Here is a 16,879-nt window from a genome sequence, read left to right as displayed (position 1 = left end):
GCCATTGCAGCAGTTGGCCAGACACCACTGTTTGCTTGGCTGAAGTTGCTTTTTTTTTTTTTTTGAAACAGAATCTCACTTTGTCACTCAGGCTGGAGTGCAGTGGCATTATCTCGGCTCATTGCAACCTTCATCTCCCAGTTCAAGCGCTTCTTGTGCCTCAGCCTTCCGAGTAGCTGGCGCCGCCACACTGGGCTAATTTTTGTATTCTTAGCAGTAGAGACGGAGTTTCACCATGTTGGCCATGCTGGTCTCAAACTCCTGGCCTCGAGCGACCCACCCACCTCAGCCTCCCAAAGTGCTGAGATTACTGCATCCAGCCTGACATAGCTTCGAACACAGTTCTAAAACCCCTGTAGCTAGTTATAGACATCGTGCTGAATGTTCAGAGCCTTGGCTTCTGTTAATGTGAGTTAGACCAACTGTGTGCCAAGACTGAGTAGGGCGTTTGAAATGTGTCCTACCAGGTCCTCGCTATAGTCTTCAGCCTGAGTTCAGAGCAGGAGGTGCTGCCTGACCACTGCCTCAAAGAGTGGGCAGGAGCGCCTCCGACAGGGAGGCAAGAGAAGTGCCGCCCAGCATGCATCCTTCTCAGACCCACAAAACAAGTGGCAGCAGGCACAGTGGGCACAGGGAGTGGTGCAGTGCAATCAGGCAGGCAGAGCAGGCTGTATTCTGAGGCTGGCGTTCTGCTGAGGAGACGAGCTCTGTTCTGAGGGCCAGGACAGCAGGGCTCCTCAAGAGAAGTGGCAGTGGTGTTAGGCAGCCCTGGCCGAGGCTGGCACCTCAGCCCTGTGCTCACAGCTCCCCATGGGGACAGTCAGCCCCCAACCCCTGCTGTCCATTGGTGGTCCTGATGGGCTTGTGTTGTCCAGCAAAGCCTTGGACTTGGTACTGCGCTGACAGACCCTGGCCCACCGTGGGGGCGCAAATGCACTCCTTGGCCCACCCCTTGCAGGCAGTGGTGGTGGCACTCCTCTCTGCTGTCGCTGGTGAGGACAAGCCCTTGTGGACCAAGCCTTGTCAGATAGAAAGTGATGGCAGTAGGAGCATTCCCACGGCTCCAGGTGGAGAAAGGTCTTACATTTTACCTCTCTTTGTATGAAATAAGACTTCATATTCCTTATTTATATGAAATAAGACTTTGCAACTGATACACTATTAGCACCAGTAAAATGGACCTATAATCTCCAAACAGTGATGCCTCCACAGGAGGCCTAAGCAGTGCTGTGGTCCCACCCATGCCTTCTGCTGAGTAATGGTCACAGTTGTCAAGCGCCCTTCCTTAGGTTCACTCGTTCATCACTTGTTTGGCTGGTGGCCACTTATGTGCCAGGGGTGGTGTGAAGTGCTCAGGGACTGTGGCAATGACAGTCTCTGTCCTTGTGGCACACACATTCCAGCAGGAGGAGGCGGAGCATAGGTGAACAAACACAGCCAGGCGCGGTGGCTCACACCTGTAATCCCAGCACTTTGGGAAGCCGAAGCAGGTGGATCACCTGAGGTCAGGAGTTCGAGACCCGCCTGGCTAACGTGGTGAAACTCATCTCTACTAAAGATACATAAATTAGCCTAGCATGGTGTCAGGCACCTGTAATTCCAGCTACTTGGGAGGCTGAGGCAGGAGAATCGATTGAACCCAAGAGGCGGAGGTTGCAGTGAGCCAAGATCATGCTATTGTGCTTCTGCCTGGGCAACGAGAGCAAAATTCCATTTCAAAAAGTAATAATAATAAGTAAAATTTTTAAAAATAGGTGAACAAACACAGAATATAAGGTGGAGAGCAGGTCACGGAGGGTAGGATGGTGAGGGAGGGGCACTCCAGAAAGCCTCAGCTGCCAGTGCAAAGGCCCTGAGGCAGGAATGTGCTGTGGAGCTCAGGGCAGAGAAATGAGGCCATTATGACTGGTGCAGGTCAGAGGGATGGAATAGCAGGAGCCAGGCACGCTCCTTGCACTTGGCACAGAGTGGACTTGTTTCTCACAACAGCCCTGTGGGGGCGGGTACCATTAAGATCCCCATTTTGCTGCTGAGAACACAGCCACCAAGAAGCTGAGATTGGCCATCACTGAGTAGCCCTTTGGGGGCAAATCCCAGGACTGGACCGCCTCGATCTGGTCCAGAGTCTGTGGTTTCACTTCGGCCCTGTGCTTCGTGTATCTTGGGGGAGGAGAGGAGGAGGGAGGCAGCAGAGGCTGGAGCATGGGGCCTGCTGCAGGCATGGATGCTGGGCTCTGTGCTGGGTGAGGTGAGCAGGGGGACTATGAGTACAGGGCGTCTTTTGTCCTCCAGAATGTGGAGAGGCAGGAGCGTTTATGGGGTCTTCATTTCACAGCCTGTAAGCTTGTGAACTGACAGTGAAGCAGGAGTGGCCGAAGGGGTTTTTTTATTACGTCCCAGGAGCAAGGCTTTATGTTTTGTCCACATCGCCAAACTCCCCTAACAAAGAGAAGCTCTGCCTTTATATAGGCTTACACTCTAGATATTACACATGAAAGGATCTTAGGTTTACAGCCTTGGGTTTACACTTGTAATTACAAGTGAAAGGGTCTTGGGTTTACAGCTTTAGAAATCACATATGAGGCCGGGCGCGGTGGCTCAAGCCTGTAATCCCAGCACTTTGGGAGGCCGAGGCGGGTGGATCACAAGGTCAAGAGATCGAGACCAACCTGGTCAACATGGTGAAACCCCGTCTCTACTAAAAATACAAAAAATTAGCTGGGCATGGTGGCACGTGCCTGTAATCCCAGCTACTCAGGAGGCTGAGGCAGGAGAATTGCCTGAACCCAGGAGGCGGAGGTTGCGGTGAGCCGAGATCGCGCCATTGCACTCCAGCCTGGGTGACAAGAGCGAAACTCCGTCTCAAAAAAAAAAAAAGAAATCACATATGAAAGGGTCTTAGGTTTACAGTTTTAGGAATTACATGTGAAAGGTTTCTGGTCTCCTGATGGAGGAGTGGAGTGGAGGTTTGATCTTGTTTAAGTAAAAACAGTGTCTTCTGGAGAGATTCCCCCATACCATGCCTTCTAGCTTATAGGAAGGTGATTTAGGAGGCACCCCTCAGCCGGCCTTTTCTTCTATTGAAATGTAGCGTGGAAGTCAAGGGGGAAGTGATCCCAGATGCCTGGGTCTCCTTCCTCAACAGTATTGTCTGGCTCTGGGGACTGTAGAAATAGCCTTGAGAAGGTTTTGTAAAAGGGCAGGCAGAGTTTCTGCACACCTCCCTTTGTTGTGGGGTAAAGGCTCATGTGTGAGGCTCCAAACGCTATCCTGTAGACAAATAGGGCAGTCGGCAGGGCAGAGGCACCTGGATAGACTCAGAGCACTCCACTTTCTCACCCTGAGACCAGAGCAATTCATGGGACCATATCCATAGCCTCAAATTGTGAACTTGCCCGCCCTGGAAATGGTCGCCATGCTAATTAAGGGTATGGCAGGAGGGCAAGCACCTGGTGCCCAGCTGGCCAGGACCATGCTCCAGGCAGGATCTCCCCTGCAAGAGGGCATTATGGCAGCAGCGAGATGTACATCGAGTGCCAGAGTGTGCCCTGCACGTTACCAGGTGTCAGGATTACACAGTGGAATCAGCAGGCAGGCTAAACTGAGGCTTAGACAGGAGGACTGAGGCATAGCTGAGGAAATGGAACTCATGCCCACTAAGAACTCTGATAACTGTACTGTATTCCCTGTGTAGTGGGAGCTGCATGGCATTGTTAGGATTGAAACAGTGTGATCCTGCAGGGACATCTGGGACCCAGCAGCTGTGTTGTAGGAGTGAGAGGGTTAAGAGCTCCTAGTCACTCTTAAGGCATATGCAATCCCATGGGATTTCACTTCTAACCTTGGGGAGACCAGATCCAGGGACAAACCTGGGACAGTGACCCAGATCTGAAAAGTTCATCTCATCTACACTTGCCTGGGGTGATTCCTAAGTCCACACCGCCTTTGGTCACTGGCTGCCTGCACTATTCAAAAATGCATGAGGACGGACCTCTGCAGCACACCAGCTCTCTTCTGAGCAGGGTAGCTATCTTTAGGTTGGGGGCTGTACATGGGCTGCGAAGAGCAGGCATATTTTAAATAGGTAGCAAGGTCCAGGGAAATCATTCCAGGAAGACAAATCTAGAAACGAGGGTCTTCTGGAGAGCAGCATCTGTGGCTCAAACCCATTGTGGCCAAAGGAGTATTGGCTTTGTGACCTTGCCTACACTTTTCTGTGCTCCACTTTCCCTTTCTGAAAAATGAGGAGTGATAGATGCTCCCTTAGGGTCCCTCCCACTCAGGTCTTCTGCACGCTCCCCTCAGCATACCCAGCACTGCATCTTGCATGCAATAGGCACCCGAATCGTGGTGAAATGGCACTCGGACTCAGCAAGATCCTGGTCCTTCCACCACCTTGGCGACCACAGGGGGCCTTGGTGCTGGTAGATCTGACTCGTCCCTGAAGCGCTGCGTCACTCACTCACTCACTCACTCACTCTTCCTGTTCTTCTTTCTGTCCCTGATGCTCTCACTCCACAGGAGGACTTCCGGAATAAAGTGGACGACTACATCAAGCGTTATGCCAGATGATAAAAGGGGACGATTGCAGGCCCATGGACTGTGTTACAGTTTGTCTCTCACGTGAAACAGCAGGAGGTAGCCCCCTCTCCCGTCCTCACGCTTCCTCTCAGTCCCCTGGATTGCCCCAGTCCTGTGACCATGTTGCCCTGAAGAAGACCATCTTCACGACTGCTAATTGTAGATGGAGAATTCAACATAAATACAGCAAGAAAATGTGTTTGGGCTTCTGAAGAGTTGTCTGCTTACCTTAACATGTTTACTTTTTTGAACTTGTACTGTATAGGCTATTGGTGAAATTCTTAAGAAGTTGTAATGAACTCAAAATTGAGGCCAGAGCTTGCTTTCCCTTTTCCCCAACAAAATTGGTTTTCTGCACAAGCGATGCTAATGATGTGTTCCGTGTAACTTGCAGATTGGCAATAAGATACCCACTACAAACTGTGATTGGATGCAAAATCTCTTAGCTTCTTTCACGAATGTTGGCCCTGCCTAGATGTTGTGAAGCTTCCCAGAATGCATAGTCATTCACTGTAGATCTCTTATTGAAATGCATATTTTATTTAATGTAAGTATATTTTGGAACAGATTTGTAATTTGTACAATTTAATGCTTTAATTATTTTTTCTATTCTCATTTAGTTTGTATTTTCATTGTATAGAGCAGACAGAAAGATGTTGAGTCAAGCAACTGTTGAGAAATACAAAGAAAATATGAAAGGCACATTATTCATTTTGTCCAAATGCAATGAGAATCTCTTAAAAATCAGCTCGCTTTTTCAGGTCCAGATGTGTCAAGGACATTTTGGAGCCCTTTGAAGCTAGATTTGGATGATAAAAACAAAAAGGCAGGGAGCCCATTCTAACATGCTGCCCAGAGGAAACTGGCTGGAGTCTGGACCAGCTGGCATTGATGTTTCTGCAGTGGTCATGTGATTGTGAGCTGGTAGCTCCTTATCACAGCGCCAGACTCTGCTGTCTTAGGAGACAGGAGTGATGCCTCAGGAATCAGCCCAACGTCTGATGCCACTGAGACTGTACCTGTGGCCTTCTGAGTTTGCTGTGGCTCCGGGCCCTGCCTGGAGGTAAGCCTCCTAGGCCTTGGAGGACCAGGAGTTAACAGTGGCATACACCATCCTTAGCCAAGTTAACGTATTGCAAAGGAAGAGCCCCGAAGAGAGGCAAGTGGATTTACTCCAGCATGTAGACATTTGAACTAGAGAAATCAAACGCAAAATAAATGTCTCTCTAGTTTCATTTTCTGCCTGCTTAACACTCTCAAATTTAACTGCCAGCTTCCTTAGACCTCTGGATTTCCGCGTCTGCCATTTTCTGGGTTTGGTTTGTTTTTCTTAATTTATAGAATCTCTGATTGTGAGAGCAGTCTGTCACAGAGACCCAGCAGGTGAGGAAGGTAGGCCTTGTTTCCTGTTTGCACTTGTTACACTTGAGGGTGGCCCCTGGCTAATGGGCCACACAGCAGGAAGAGTGAGATTGGATAGAGAGAATGATGGCATCTGAGGAGCTCGGGCTTGTCCAGGAGACACATTAATCCCCACCTCTCAGGGCCTAGGAGAGAGAAGAACTTCAGCTTCACGCTTTTCCTCTTGCCAACTGAGCACTAGGCATCCTCTAGGCAGGGCAGGAGCCAGCAGCTAATTCCTGCCCCATGACCCAGGAAATGAGGTTCTCTGCCTGGTGCCAGTCCCAGGCCCAAGTCAGGGCACATCCCATAGTAGTAGTTCTGGCTGCCTGGAGCTTCCCAGCTGGTGGTGCAGGTGTTGATGCAGGATTTTTCAGAAGAGCACTTCTGTGGGAGAAATGAGGCCAGCACCTGCTGTCCAGTGGAGACATTTATGCAGCATACATGAAAGACATTGTCCCCCCGGACCACACTGGAAGTAGTAATATCAATTATTCTGACATCAAAGTATTTGCACAGTAGAAAAACACTTTGCTTATTATCAGGGAGTAAGCAAGTCTTTTAAAATGTCCAGATAACTGAATCATCCCATTCTGTCCAGTGGAAATCCCCCAGAGATATTTTACACACACACCCCATCTTAAGAGCACACCCAGATGTGGCCCATCACAGTAAGCAGCTGGTGTTGTCCTGGGTGCTTGGCCAGTGGGGCCCATGGGACTTGTTGGGTGACTGTGGGGCCCAGTTGCCTTTGAGACCTGGCTTCTTGGCATTTTCTTCCCTCTTTCACAGGCCAAAGTCACATTTCTGGCTCCAGTTCATATGCCCCCAACCGGGTACTAGTTAGTGATTTCTGATTTGCCAGGGGATGAAAATCCCTAGACTCGGCCAAAAGGCCAGTCCTGGAAATAGGTGGGAGTGGGCAGGCCCTTGGGGAAGTGAAGCTCTTGGGCAGCTCTGACATCTAGTTGGACATCCAAAACCTTTGCTTCCTGAATCCTGGTTCTTGGCTGTACTCGAGAATCCTCCTGACTATTGCTTAGAATTTGATGCGTAAGCTGCATGGTTTTCAAGCACTCCTAGAAGGAAACACGTCCAGGGTAAACCTCTCAGAAGAAAGCTCACCTCTTACCTCTGATCTTCCCCTAAATAACCTACCAACAGGTGACTACCCCTTTGTAGTCTTTCTACTAAGGAGCCGAGGCAAGAGTGTTACTGAGATATTGAAAATGGATCTCAGTTGTGCCCCTTTTCTCCTGTAGCTGCTCGTCTGTGTTTTCACCAGCTTTATTTGCCGAGCACAGACCACAGGGAACCAGTGTCTTCACCTGCCCTCGTCTCTAAGCTCTGGAAGCCTGAGAGGCTGCTCAGGAGCTAAAACATGGTGAATGCATTCTGAAGGATCATGTACCTTAGTATTTGGCACTTTACACGATTCAAAGCACTGTGCATATTCTACTCTGTCCTTAGTTCTTGCACGCTTGTCTGGAAAGACCTTGTAGGGTACAGAACAACAGTGTTCATAGCTAGGCCAGTCTCAACAGAGTCCTAGCCCATTCACAGGCCATCTGGTGACAGACCCAGCATGTATTTATCTTACGGCAGCAGAAACATTGAATAAGCCTTCTGCTGGATTCTAGACCCATAAAGAAAGAAAAATCCCAGAGGGCGAACTCCCAGGCAGTGCTGATCACAAAACTCTTGTCACAGTCTTCAGTGAACAAATGCCACTTGCTGTTCCATGGGGTTGCTCTGCTGCCACTTCCCACCCCAATTATTTCAAGAACTACTGTGAAAAATCAGTTCCAGTTTCTTCTGTAAAACCCATGGCACTACTGGTGCATTCTGATTTACCTTTGTTAAGTAGAACTTTCTTACTCCCTAAGAGATTTTCAAAGTAAGTCACATATTCCTGTTTAACATCACCCTTTTTGCCGATAATCAAGCAGATTTTTTTTCATGTAAGAATTCCAGGCCGGGCTCGGTGGCTCAATCCTGTAATCCCAGCACTTTGGGAGGCCGAGGCGGGTGGATCACGAGGTCAAGAGATCGAGACCATCCTGGTCAACATGGTGAAACCCCGTTTCTACTAAAAAAATACAAAAAATAAGCTGGGCGTGGTGGCGTGTGCCTGTAATCCCAGCTACTCAGGAGGCTGAGGCAGGAGAATTGCTTGAACCCAGGAGGCGGAGGTTGCGGTGAGCCGAGATCGCTCCATTGCACTCCAGCCTGGGTAACAAGAGCGAAACTCCGTCTAAAAAAAAAAAAAAAAAAGAATTCCAACAAGAAGATGTAAACCACCAATTCAAGATTGTTTTCATTTTCTTTTTTTGAGGTGGGGTCTTACTTTGTCACCCAGGCTGGAGCCAGAGTACAGTGGTGCAATCTTAGCTCACCACAACCTCTACCTCCTGGGCTCAAGCAGTCCTCCCACCTCAACCTGGGACCACAGGCATGTGCCACCATTCCCAGCTAATTTTTTGTATTTTTGGTAGAGATAGGGTTTTACCATCTTGGCCAGGCTCGTCCCAAACTCTGGAGCTCAAGCAATCTGCCTGCCTTTGCCTCCCCAAGTGCTGGGATTATAGGTGTGTACCACCATGTCTGTCCTTCACTTTGATCCATGTTTAACTTTGGAAATTCAAGTTTGCTACACGTTCACTATTTTTTTTTTTTTTTTGAGAAAAAAATAATAAAAAGAATAAAGAAGAGGAAGAAAGAGGAAGAGGGAGAGAGAATGGGGGTATTGCTTTATTGTCTGGGCTAGGATGCAGTCTAAATATGGGTATGCCTATATAATAATGGAGACATGAAAGAAAATGAGGGAAGAGAAAAACAAACAAGGAGCCAACCAACATTTCGTTTAAACTTCTAAGTTGATATGATGTGGTACTGATAAGAGTGTATATTTTGTGTATTTAAAGTGGAAAGTTCTATAAATGTTCATTACGTTTACTTGTTCCAGATCTGAGTTCAAGTCCTGGATGTCGTTGTTAATTTTCTGTCTCATTGATCTGTCTAATAGTAATGTTGAAGTCTCCCACTATTATTGTGTGTGAGTCTAAGTCTCTTTATTAGTCTTGTATGTCTGGGTATTCCTGTATTGGGTGCGTATATATTTTAGGATCTTTAGCTCTTCTTGTTGTTGCATTGATCCATTTATCATTATATAATGTCCTTCTTTGCTTCTTTTGACCTTTGTTGTTTTAACGACTATTTTATCAGAGGCAATTATTGTAACTTCTGCTTTTTATTTATTTATTTTAGCTCTCTGGTTGGTAAATCTTTCTCCATCCCTTGTTTTGAGTCTTCGTGTATCCTTGAATGTGAGATGGGTCTGGATGCAGCATACTGATGGGTTTTAGTTTTTTATCCAAATTGCCTGTCTGTCTTTGGATTGGGGGATTTAGTCAATTTAAATTTAGAGTTAATAATGATATATGTGAGTTTAATACTGCCATTTAATATTAGCTGACTATTTTGCCCATTCGTTGATGTAAATTCTTCATTATATTGATGCTCTTTACTTTTTGGTATTTTTTAGAAAGGCTGATACTGTTTGTTCCTTTCTATGTGTAGTGGTTCTTTCAGAAGCTCTTGTAAAGCAGGCCTGGTGGTGATGAATTCTCTGAGTGCTTGCTTGTTCACAAAAAACTTTATTTTTCCATCACTTATGAAGCTTAGTTTGGCTGGATGTGAAATTCTTGGTTGAAAGTTCTTTTCTTTAAGGATGTTGAATGTTGGTCCCCACTCTCTTCTGGCTTGTAGGGTTTCTGCTGAGAGATCTGCTGTAAGTCTGATAGGCTTCCCTTTGTGGGTAACCTGACCTTTCTCTCTGGCTGCCCTTAGTATTTTCTCCTTCATTTCAACCCTGGTGAATCTGAAGATTATGTGCCTTGGAGTTGCTCTTCTTGAGGAGTATCTTTGTGGTGTTCTCTGTATTACCTGGAGTTGAATATTATCCTGCCTTACTAGGTTGGGAAAATTTTCCTGAATAATATCCTGAAGCATATTTTCCAGCTTGGATTCATTCTCTTCGTCACATTCAGGTACACCTATCAAGCGTAGAGTAGGTCTTTTCACATAGTCCCATATTTCTTGGAGACTTTGCTCGTTCCTTTTTATCCTTTTTTCTCTAATCTTGTCTTCTTGTTTTATTTCATTGAGTTGGTCTTCGACCTCTGATATCCTTTCTTCTGCTTGATCAATTCGGCTGTTAAAACTTGTGCATACTTCACATAGTTCTTGTATTGTGTTTTTCAGCTCCATCAATTCACTTATTTTCCTCTCTAAATTTTGTATTCTTGTTAACATTTCGTCAAACCTTTTTTCAAAGTTCTTAGTTTCTTTCGATTGGGTTAGAACAAGTTCTTTTAATTCACAGAAGTTTCTTACTATCCACGTTTTGAAGCCTGCTTCTGTAATTGGAACACACTCGTTCTCCATCAAGCCTTGTTCTGTTGCTGATGAGGAACTGGGACCCACTGCTGAGGGAGAGGCGTTCTGATCTTGGGTATTCTCAGCCTTTTTTGGCTGTTTTCTTCCCTTCGTTGTAGATTTATCCATCTGTGGTCTTTATAATTACCGTCTTTGTAATTGGGTTTCTGAGTGGACGTCCAACTTATTGATTCTCAGTGCCGAAATCTGAGCAACCCACTGAGCCGACCAAATCAGCGGCGTTAAGATGGATGGTGCTTTTCTGACTCTGCACCAAGAACCGACGCTCCGAGGCGCCGGCAAAACCGCCTCGCCTGTCACAAGAGTCGCACTGGCGACCCATGGGGCTCCTCCGATGGGAATCTCCTGGTGCGTGAGCAACAAGAATTCATGTGAAGGTGTGGCGTCCTCTCATTCTTTGCGCTTTCACTGGGAGCTACAATCCCGAGCTGCTAGTGATCAGCCATCTTGGATCTCTCTCACGTTCACTATTCTTTATAAAATAAGTCTAGTAAAACGTTGATACATAGTCTTAGTAAAATGTTTAACTTTTTCTTTGCCAAAGAATAATTTGAAAAATGAGATAAACCTGTCATTCCCCTCGTTCCACCCTCCTATAGCCCTGCCTAAAATAAAAAATACCAAACAGCTGAGAGGGGCTGATTCAGCGGCGTCTATATCGCCTATCTACACTACCTCTCTTACCTCAGGTTTCCATGGGTAACTGGAATTTATTTATGGAAAGAATTGTGGTTAGAAAAGATAAAGTTCTTTAAGAAACCCACTGATGGCAAATTGGGGACCCTGCATTGTTAATATCTATTTGTTCACACTGAGTTATATAAAGAACTGAATGATCTCTTCAGAAAATTCAGCTTAGGGCTTGTTCATTCTCATTGGCAAGTTCACTGAGCCGGAGTTCTTCCAGGGTATTCACTGCTTTTTTTTTTTTTTTTTTCCTAGCTTATGTCAGGGCCAGCTGGAAATGACAGTGCCTGCCCCAAGAGTTTCCTGTGCTGGAGAAGAGAACACCTGTGAACAGGGGCTCCATGCACAGCCGACTGGGGTAAATACTTGACAGGGAGGCACCAGTAACCAGGAGAGACTTCTATAGCAGTGTAGCGGCTTAGCACTTCCATTTTGTCTCTTCCTTGAGCCCCTGGTCCACAGTTCATGTGTGGGTGTTTCCCCTGCTCTGATAAGGTGATGCCCAGGTGATGCTCTTGTGGCCTACAAGGCCGCCTCTGTATTTGTTGTATTTTTCAGTGTTGGGTTTTCATCACCTCCGCGTCCAACCTCATGACTTCCTAGCAACTCATCACTCCTATGTCATTCCTGATGCCTAATCTTGGAAGATTACTTTGTCTCAAACCAGTCAGTGATATTACCAGATCTCCCTTTCTAAAAATATGTATTCCCGCCTCAATTCCTCTTCCCCCATGCCCTTCTTTCCTCTCCTAACCATGGTGAGGCGGAGGAGCTGTAGCTGGGCGCAGCCCTGTGGGTCAGTAGCCTTGTTTCCTATTCTTAAGAGGTTTCCGCCTCAAGTTGGTAGTCTGGAAAGAAAATCTGTCTCCCTGGGTGTAATGCTGTGGTAAGGAGCTCCAGATAGTACAGGAGAAACAGGTGGAGTCTAGTGACTCCATGGATCTCATTCACTTGGCTGCGGCTCTGCCACACCAATCACAGTGGCATGTGACAGAAACCATTGTCAGTGTAGGATGGGCAGTGGGTGTGGAAGAGCTGGCCAGACATCCAGGTGAGACTGAAACCCATGGGGATGGCCTCCTCACATCCTCTCCACTTCACTGCCAGAGAGATTTATTAAACACTTTTTGACCCTGCCACATCTTCCTCTTGCCTTCAGAATAAACACTCCTGTGCCTGGCATACAGAGCCCATTGTGACTGGGCCCCTGTGAATCCTGCCAGCCACTGCCCTGAAGATCCTGGCCTCAAAGTAGTGCTGTCATGCTCTAGATAAGGCTTCCAAGACACTCAGCCTCCCTCTTGGGACTCCTTCAAGATTTAGTTCCTATAGTGCCACTGCTATGAAGTTATTGCTGCTCTTACAGGTGGACAAACACTTTCTGTGTGTCCTCGTCTTTCCCAGGCTTCCAGAAGCACCAAGAGTGTGGACTGCGCTTACTCATACATGTATTCCTGCCTCTCCCAGGAGTCAGCATCTGGAGTACAGGCCTTAGCCAGCTGCAGTAACTGACTAGGTTACTACAATGTGATTATTGGCTGCTGAGTAAATATGTAGTAGCTTAAGAGCCCAGCACACCAGCTGCAAGCCTGCTTATGGCAGTCAGCCAGGAGCTGGGTGCCCTGGCCACCCCAGGCATAACTGAGGATGGTGGCTGGCACCACCCGGGTGAGGTAACTGCCCTTTTGTCAGCTGGCAGACGCTAAGGCTGAGCAGAGCTTGCTTTGCCTGAGTAAATAATACTGTGCAAAAATGCTGCAGAAAAGAAATAATATCCAGGAGAGTCTAAGGATAAACATGATTTTGGAAATGAAGTGTAGGATCAAAAAAATCTTTTAGGGAAGAAAAATCCACATGTTTAGGAAAATGCAGTAAATAAAATTAAAAAGCCCTAAGTAGGCAATAGGCCAAAGTGAAAAGGAAACAGAATGAAACCATAAAAGAAGCTAGATGAGGAAACTAAAATCATCGTAAGTGCTAGATTTCTAGATCTATGGAACGTCAAATATGAAGGCAAAATAATGACTGTTTTCACGTGTACAAAAGCTGAAGGAAGCATCAGCAGACTGGCACTACAAAGTCCTCTGGCAGAGGAAATGACACCAAATGGAAATGTGGAACCACATCAGGGTCTCTTCCCCCTTGGCGCTGTTGACATTTGGGGCTAATTTGTTATGGGGATGCTCAGTAGTATAAATAGCCTCTGCTCACAACAACCCAGAAGCACCGCTGCTCCTGTTAACGGCAACCAAAATTGTCTCTAGACACTACCAAAGGACCCTTGGAAGGAAAAATTACCCCTGCTTGAGAATCACCATGTCCGATGGATGGTTTTCATATTTTCCATCTCTATCCTTCTGAGCAATAATCGGAGAATTCCTAGGGCTAGGCAGTTAGTTCACGAATTCACTCCTCAGCTATACCTCTTCTGCTCTTCAACCCACCTATTGAGGGGTTCTAAAAACCAGTAAACCTTATTTTTTAGAGGAGTTTTAGGTTCATTTGAAAATTAAGCAGTTACCGTATATCCCCTGCCTGTACACACACACCTCCCCCATTCTCAACATCCACTGTGGTATATTTGTTAACAACTGATTAACCTTCATTGACACATCATCATCGCCCATAGTCCATAGTTTACATTAGGATTCATCCTTGGTGTTGATTTTCTGTGAATTTTGGTAAATATATTACATGTGTCCACCATTATAGTATACAAATAGTTAATTGCCCTAAAAATTCTGCTCTCTGCCTATGCATTCTGTCCTCCCTGACACCCCTGATAACTCTGTTGAGGTTTTTTTTTTTGTTGTTTTTTTTTTTAAGACGGGGTTTCACCATGTTGATCAGGCTGCTCTGAACTCCCGACCTCAGGTGATCCGCCCACCTTGGCCTCCAAAGTGCTTGGATTACAGGCCTGAGCCACCACACCCGGCCCTTGCTCTGTTGAGTTTTTAAACTTCAAGTCTTAGTTTTAATGTCTAGTATCTCTTTTCATTGTTTGTTCTTGTTTCATGACTGCCTTTTTTTAAAAAATAAAATATCCATCAAGATCTTGCTGTATTGGAGACTTAACTCTGATAGCTCTATTAACTTTTCCCCTTAGGTGAGAATTCTATTTGGTGTGCTTGCTATCTTCATGGAGATGGCATTCCTCAAGTGTTTGGCCACTATGAGGCCCTTGTATTTGTATTAGAGACATCCTGGTAGGTCACTGTTGCATGTGTGACCAGTATGCTTGGAATGGTGGCAGCCGCTGCTGCATGTTGCACCCTGAACTGTTTTCAGCTGGGCTTCCTCGGCACCTGCGCCTCTGTGTGTTTGTACTCAGTCCTTTCTGGGTATCACCAGCCATGCTGGACACTATCTTGTCTGACTCCACCACTGCACTATGTCCTTCTGGAAACACAAACCTTATTTCTGCCTAAGTGGCCCAAGGAGTACTCGAGAGGAATCATCACCTCGTCCGCTGTCCTTACACTCCCATCCTTACAGCCTTCCAAACAGATGTAGAGAATGAACTCTCCCCTACCTATCACCTTCCCTAGTCACCTTCGCTCTTACCTTCACCCCTGTCCTCCAGGACTTCGGCTCTTCTTGCATGTCCTGTTAGCTACTTCCCTTTAGCCTATGAACATGTTCAGTCTCTATTTGCCCTAAATCCTATTTTTTTTTGAGACACAGTCTCACTCTGTCACCCAGGCAAGAGTGCAGTGGCATAGTTTCAGCTTCACTGCAACCTCCGCCTCCCAAGCGATTCTCCTGCCTCACCCTCCCGTGTAGCTGGGATTACAAGCATGCGCCACCACACCCAGCTAATATTTGTACTTTTAGTAGAGACGGGGGTTTTGCCATGTTGGCCAGGCTGGTCTCAAACCCCTAACCTTAGGTGATCTGCCCCGCCTTGGTCTCTCAAAATGCTAGGACAGGCATGAGCCACTGTGCTCCCAGCCTGACCTTAATCTTATACACCTTTGTAACTTGTCTTTTCAACTGTTTTGAGAGTTGACTGCATTCTTCATTCTTTCATACCCATCTTTGCACTAACTTCCTGCTTTCCCAAGACTGAGAATTCTCTCACTGGTGTATCAGTGCCTGCTGTTATGTGCAGCAGACTTCGGACTGCCTCTCAGCCTCACATTACACTGTTATCTGTCCTCTTGACTTCTTTTGACATTCCTTCACAATTCCCTTTCCTTTCCTTCTCTTTTGACTGTTCTTAGGCTCCTGTGCATCCATTTGCTTTTTTTTTTTTTTTTTTTTTGAGACGGAGTTTCACTGTCACCCAGCTGGAGTGCAGTAGTGTGATCTTGGCTCACCGCAACCTCCACCTCCCAGGCTCAAGCGATTCTCTTGCCTCAGCCTCCCGAGTAGCTGGGATTACAGGCATGCACCACCATGCCCAGCTAACTTTGTATTTTTAGTAGAGACGGGGTTTCTCCATGTTGGTCAGGCTGGTCTCGAACTCCCGACCTCAGATGATCCACCTGCCTCGGCCTCCAATAGTGCTGATTACAGGCCTGAGCTACCGCACCCAGCACCATTTGCTTCTTAAATGTTGGTGGGTCCTTTGCTATTGGCTGCATTTGGCAAGAAATGAGCTGTGTTCAAAGGCAAGAATGGGAGAGATTGAGTCTAGAAATGTGCAGATTTGCTGAGCTGGAAAAGTCCAGTTATTCGGGACCCCAACAGGACATAAAATAGAGAAATGCCATGAAAAGCCAATTAAAATTCAACCTCTTGGCAAAGCATGCTTGAATTCGAATTCTGGCTCCACCACCACTTGTGTGAACTTGAGCAAGATGCCTTTCTGTATCGTGGATTCCTCATATGTAAGATACCTGCGGACTGGGTTAATCATCAGGGTTAAATTAGTAAACACAAGAAAAGTACTTAGAACACTTCCAGGCATAGTTCAAGGCTCAATTAAAGTTAGTCACTATTAAGCAAAAAAAAAAAAAAAAAAAGGGTGGTGGTGGTAGGATGGCTTCATGAGAGTTCAGGGATTTTTGCTCATTTTTACCACTTTCACAACGGACTTTTCTGAATGGTTGGTGGGACGCCTGAATGATGGATGTTTCCACTTGACTGTCTCGCAGACAACTCAACATGTCCAGAGCTCACCCCACCGTGTTTCCCCTCCCGTGTTCCCTCTTACCCCAGAAAAAGGCACTAACATCTTCCTTGTCACCTGGGTAAGCCTTGCCTCCTTCCTGTCCCTCGTGGCCCCAATTCCTGCCTATTTTACGGCCTAAACAGATCTTGAATGAATCTTTCCTGCGTTTCCACGCCCACTGCTTGAGTCCCTATCTCATCATTGGCCTCCATCCTCGATGCCTGAGTCTAACTTGACGCCATCCCCGTCCCTGGGGAGCTGCTCCGACCACAGACGCGCAGGCTCCCGCAGACCTGCTCATCGCTGTCCGGGGCGGCCGGAGGGATCTCGCAGGAGCGCACGGACCGGCGCGCAGGCGGCCAGAGGGAGGCACCCGCAGGACTGCCCGCCGCCCGGGCTCCTCAGGTCCAGCTCGGGTCCCGCCGGCTCCCGAGATGACTAGCTGGCCGCCGCCAGACAGCAGGCCTGCTCGGAAGAGCGAAGGTCACGGGGCTCCCCCGGAAGTGAAGGACCGAGGATCCGCGGAGACGTGGCTCCCGGCGCGCAGTTCGCGGGACGCTTTGTGGCGCCCCGGGCCCCGCCCCCTCCTGTCACCTGACCCCGCGCAGCCCCGCCTCCCCCGGCTGTCCTGTGAAG

At 47.2% G+C, this 16,879-nt stretch overlaps 1 protein-coding gene across 6 annotated transcripts in view; it reads left to right on the top strand.

The window, feature by feature from the left end:
- The window catches only part of UBE2F (ubiquitin conjugating enzyme E2 F (putative)), an 83,213-nt gene extending 74,185 nt beyond the window's left edge, over positions 1-9,028 (top strand). For all 6 annotated transcript variants that reach the window (XM_074398775.1, XM_074398774.1, XM_074398778.1 and 3 more), the window contains one exon: positions 4,522-9,028. In XM_074398775.1, the coding sequence (XP_074254876.1) occupies positions 4,522-4,572 (51 nt within the window). In that variant the 3' untranslated portion in view covers positions 4,573-9,028. The remainder of the gene's footprint in view (positions 1-4,521) is intronic.
- The last annotated feature ends 7,851 nt before the right edge of the window (positions 9,029-16,879 follow it).

This window comes from Saimiri boliviensis, chromosome 5, assembly GCF_048565385.1.
Source record: "Saimiri boliviensis isolate mSaiBol1 chromosome 5, mSaiBol1.pri, whole genome shotgun sequence".
Taxonomy (NCBI): domain Eukaryota; kingdom Metazoa; phylum Chordata; class Mammalia; order Primates; family Cebidae; genus Saimiri; species Saimiri boliviensis.
The sequence above is the reverse complement of the archived record's forward strand: the minus strand, read 5'-3'. Positions and strand labels throughout refer to the sequence as shown.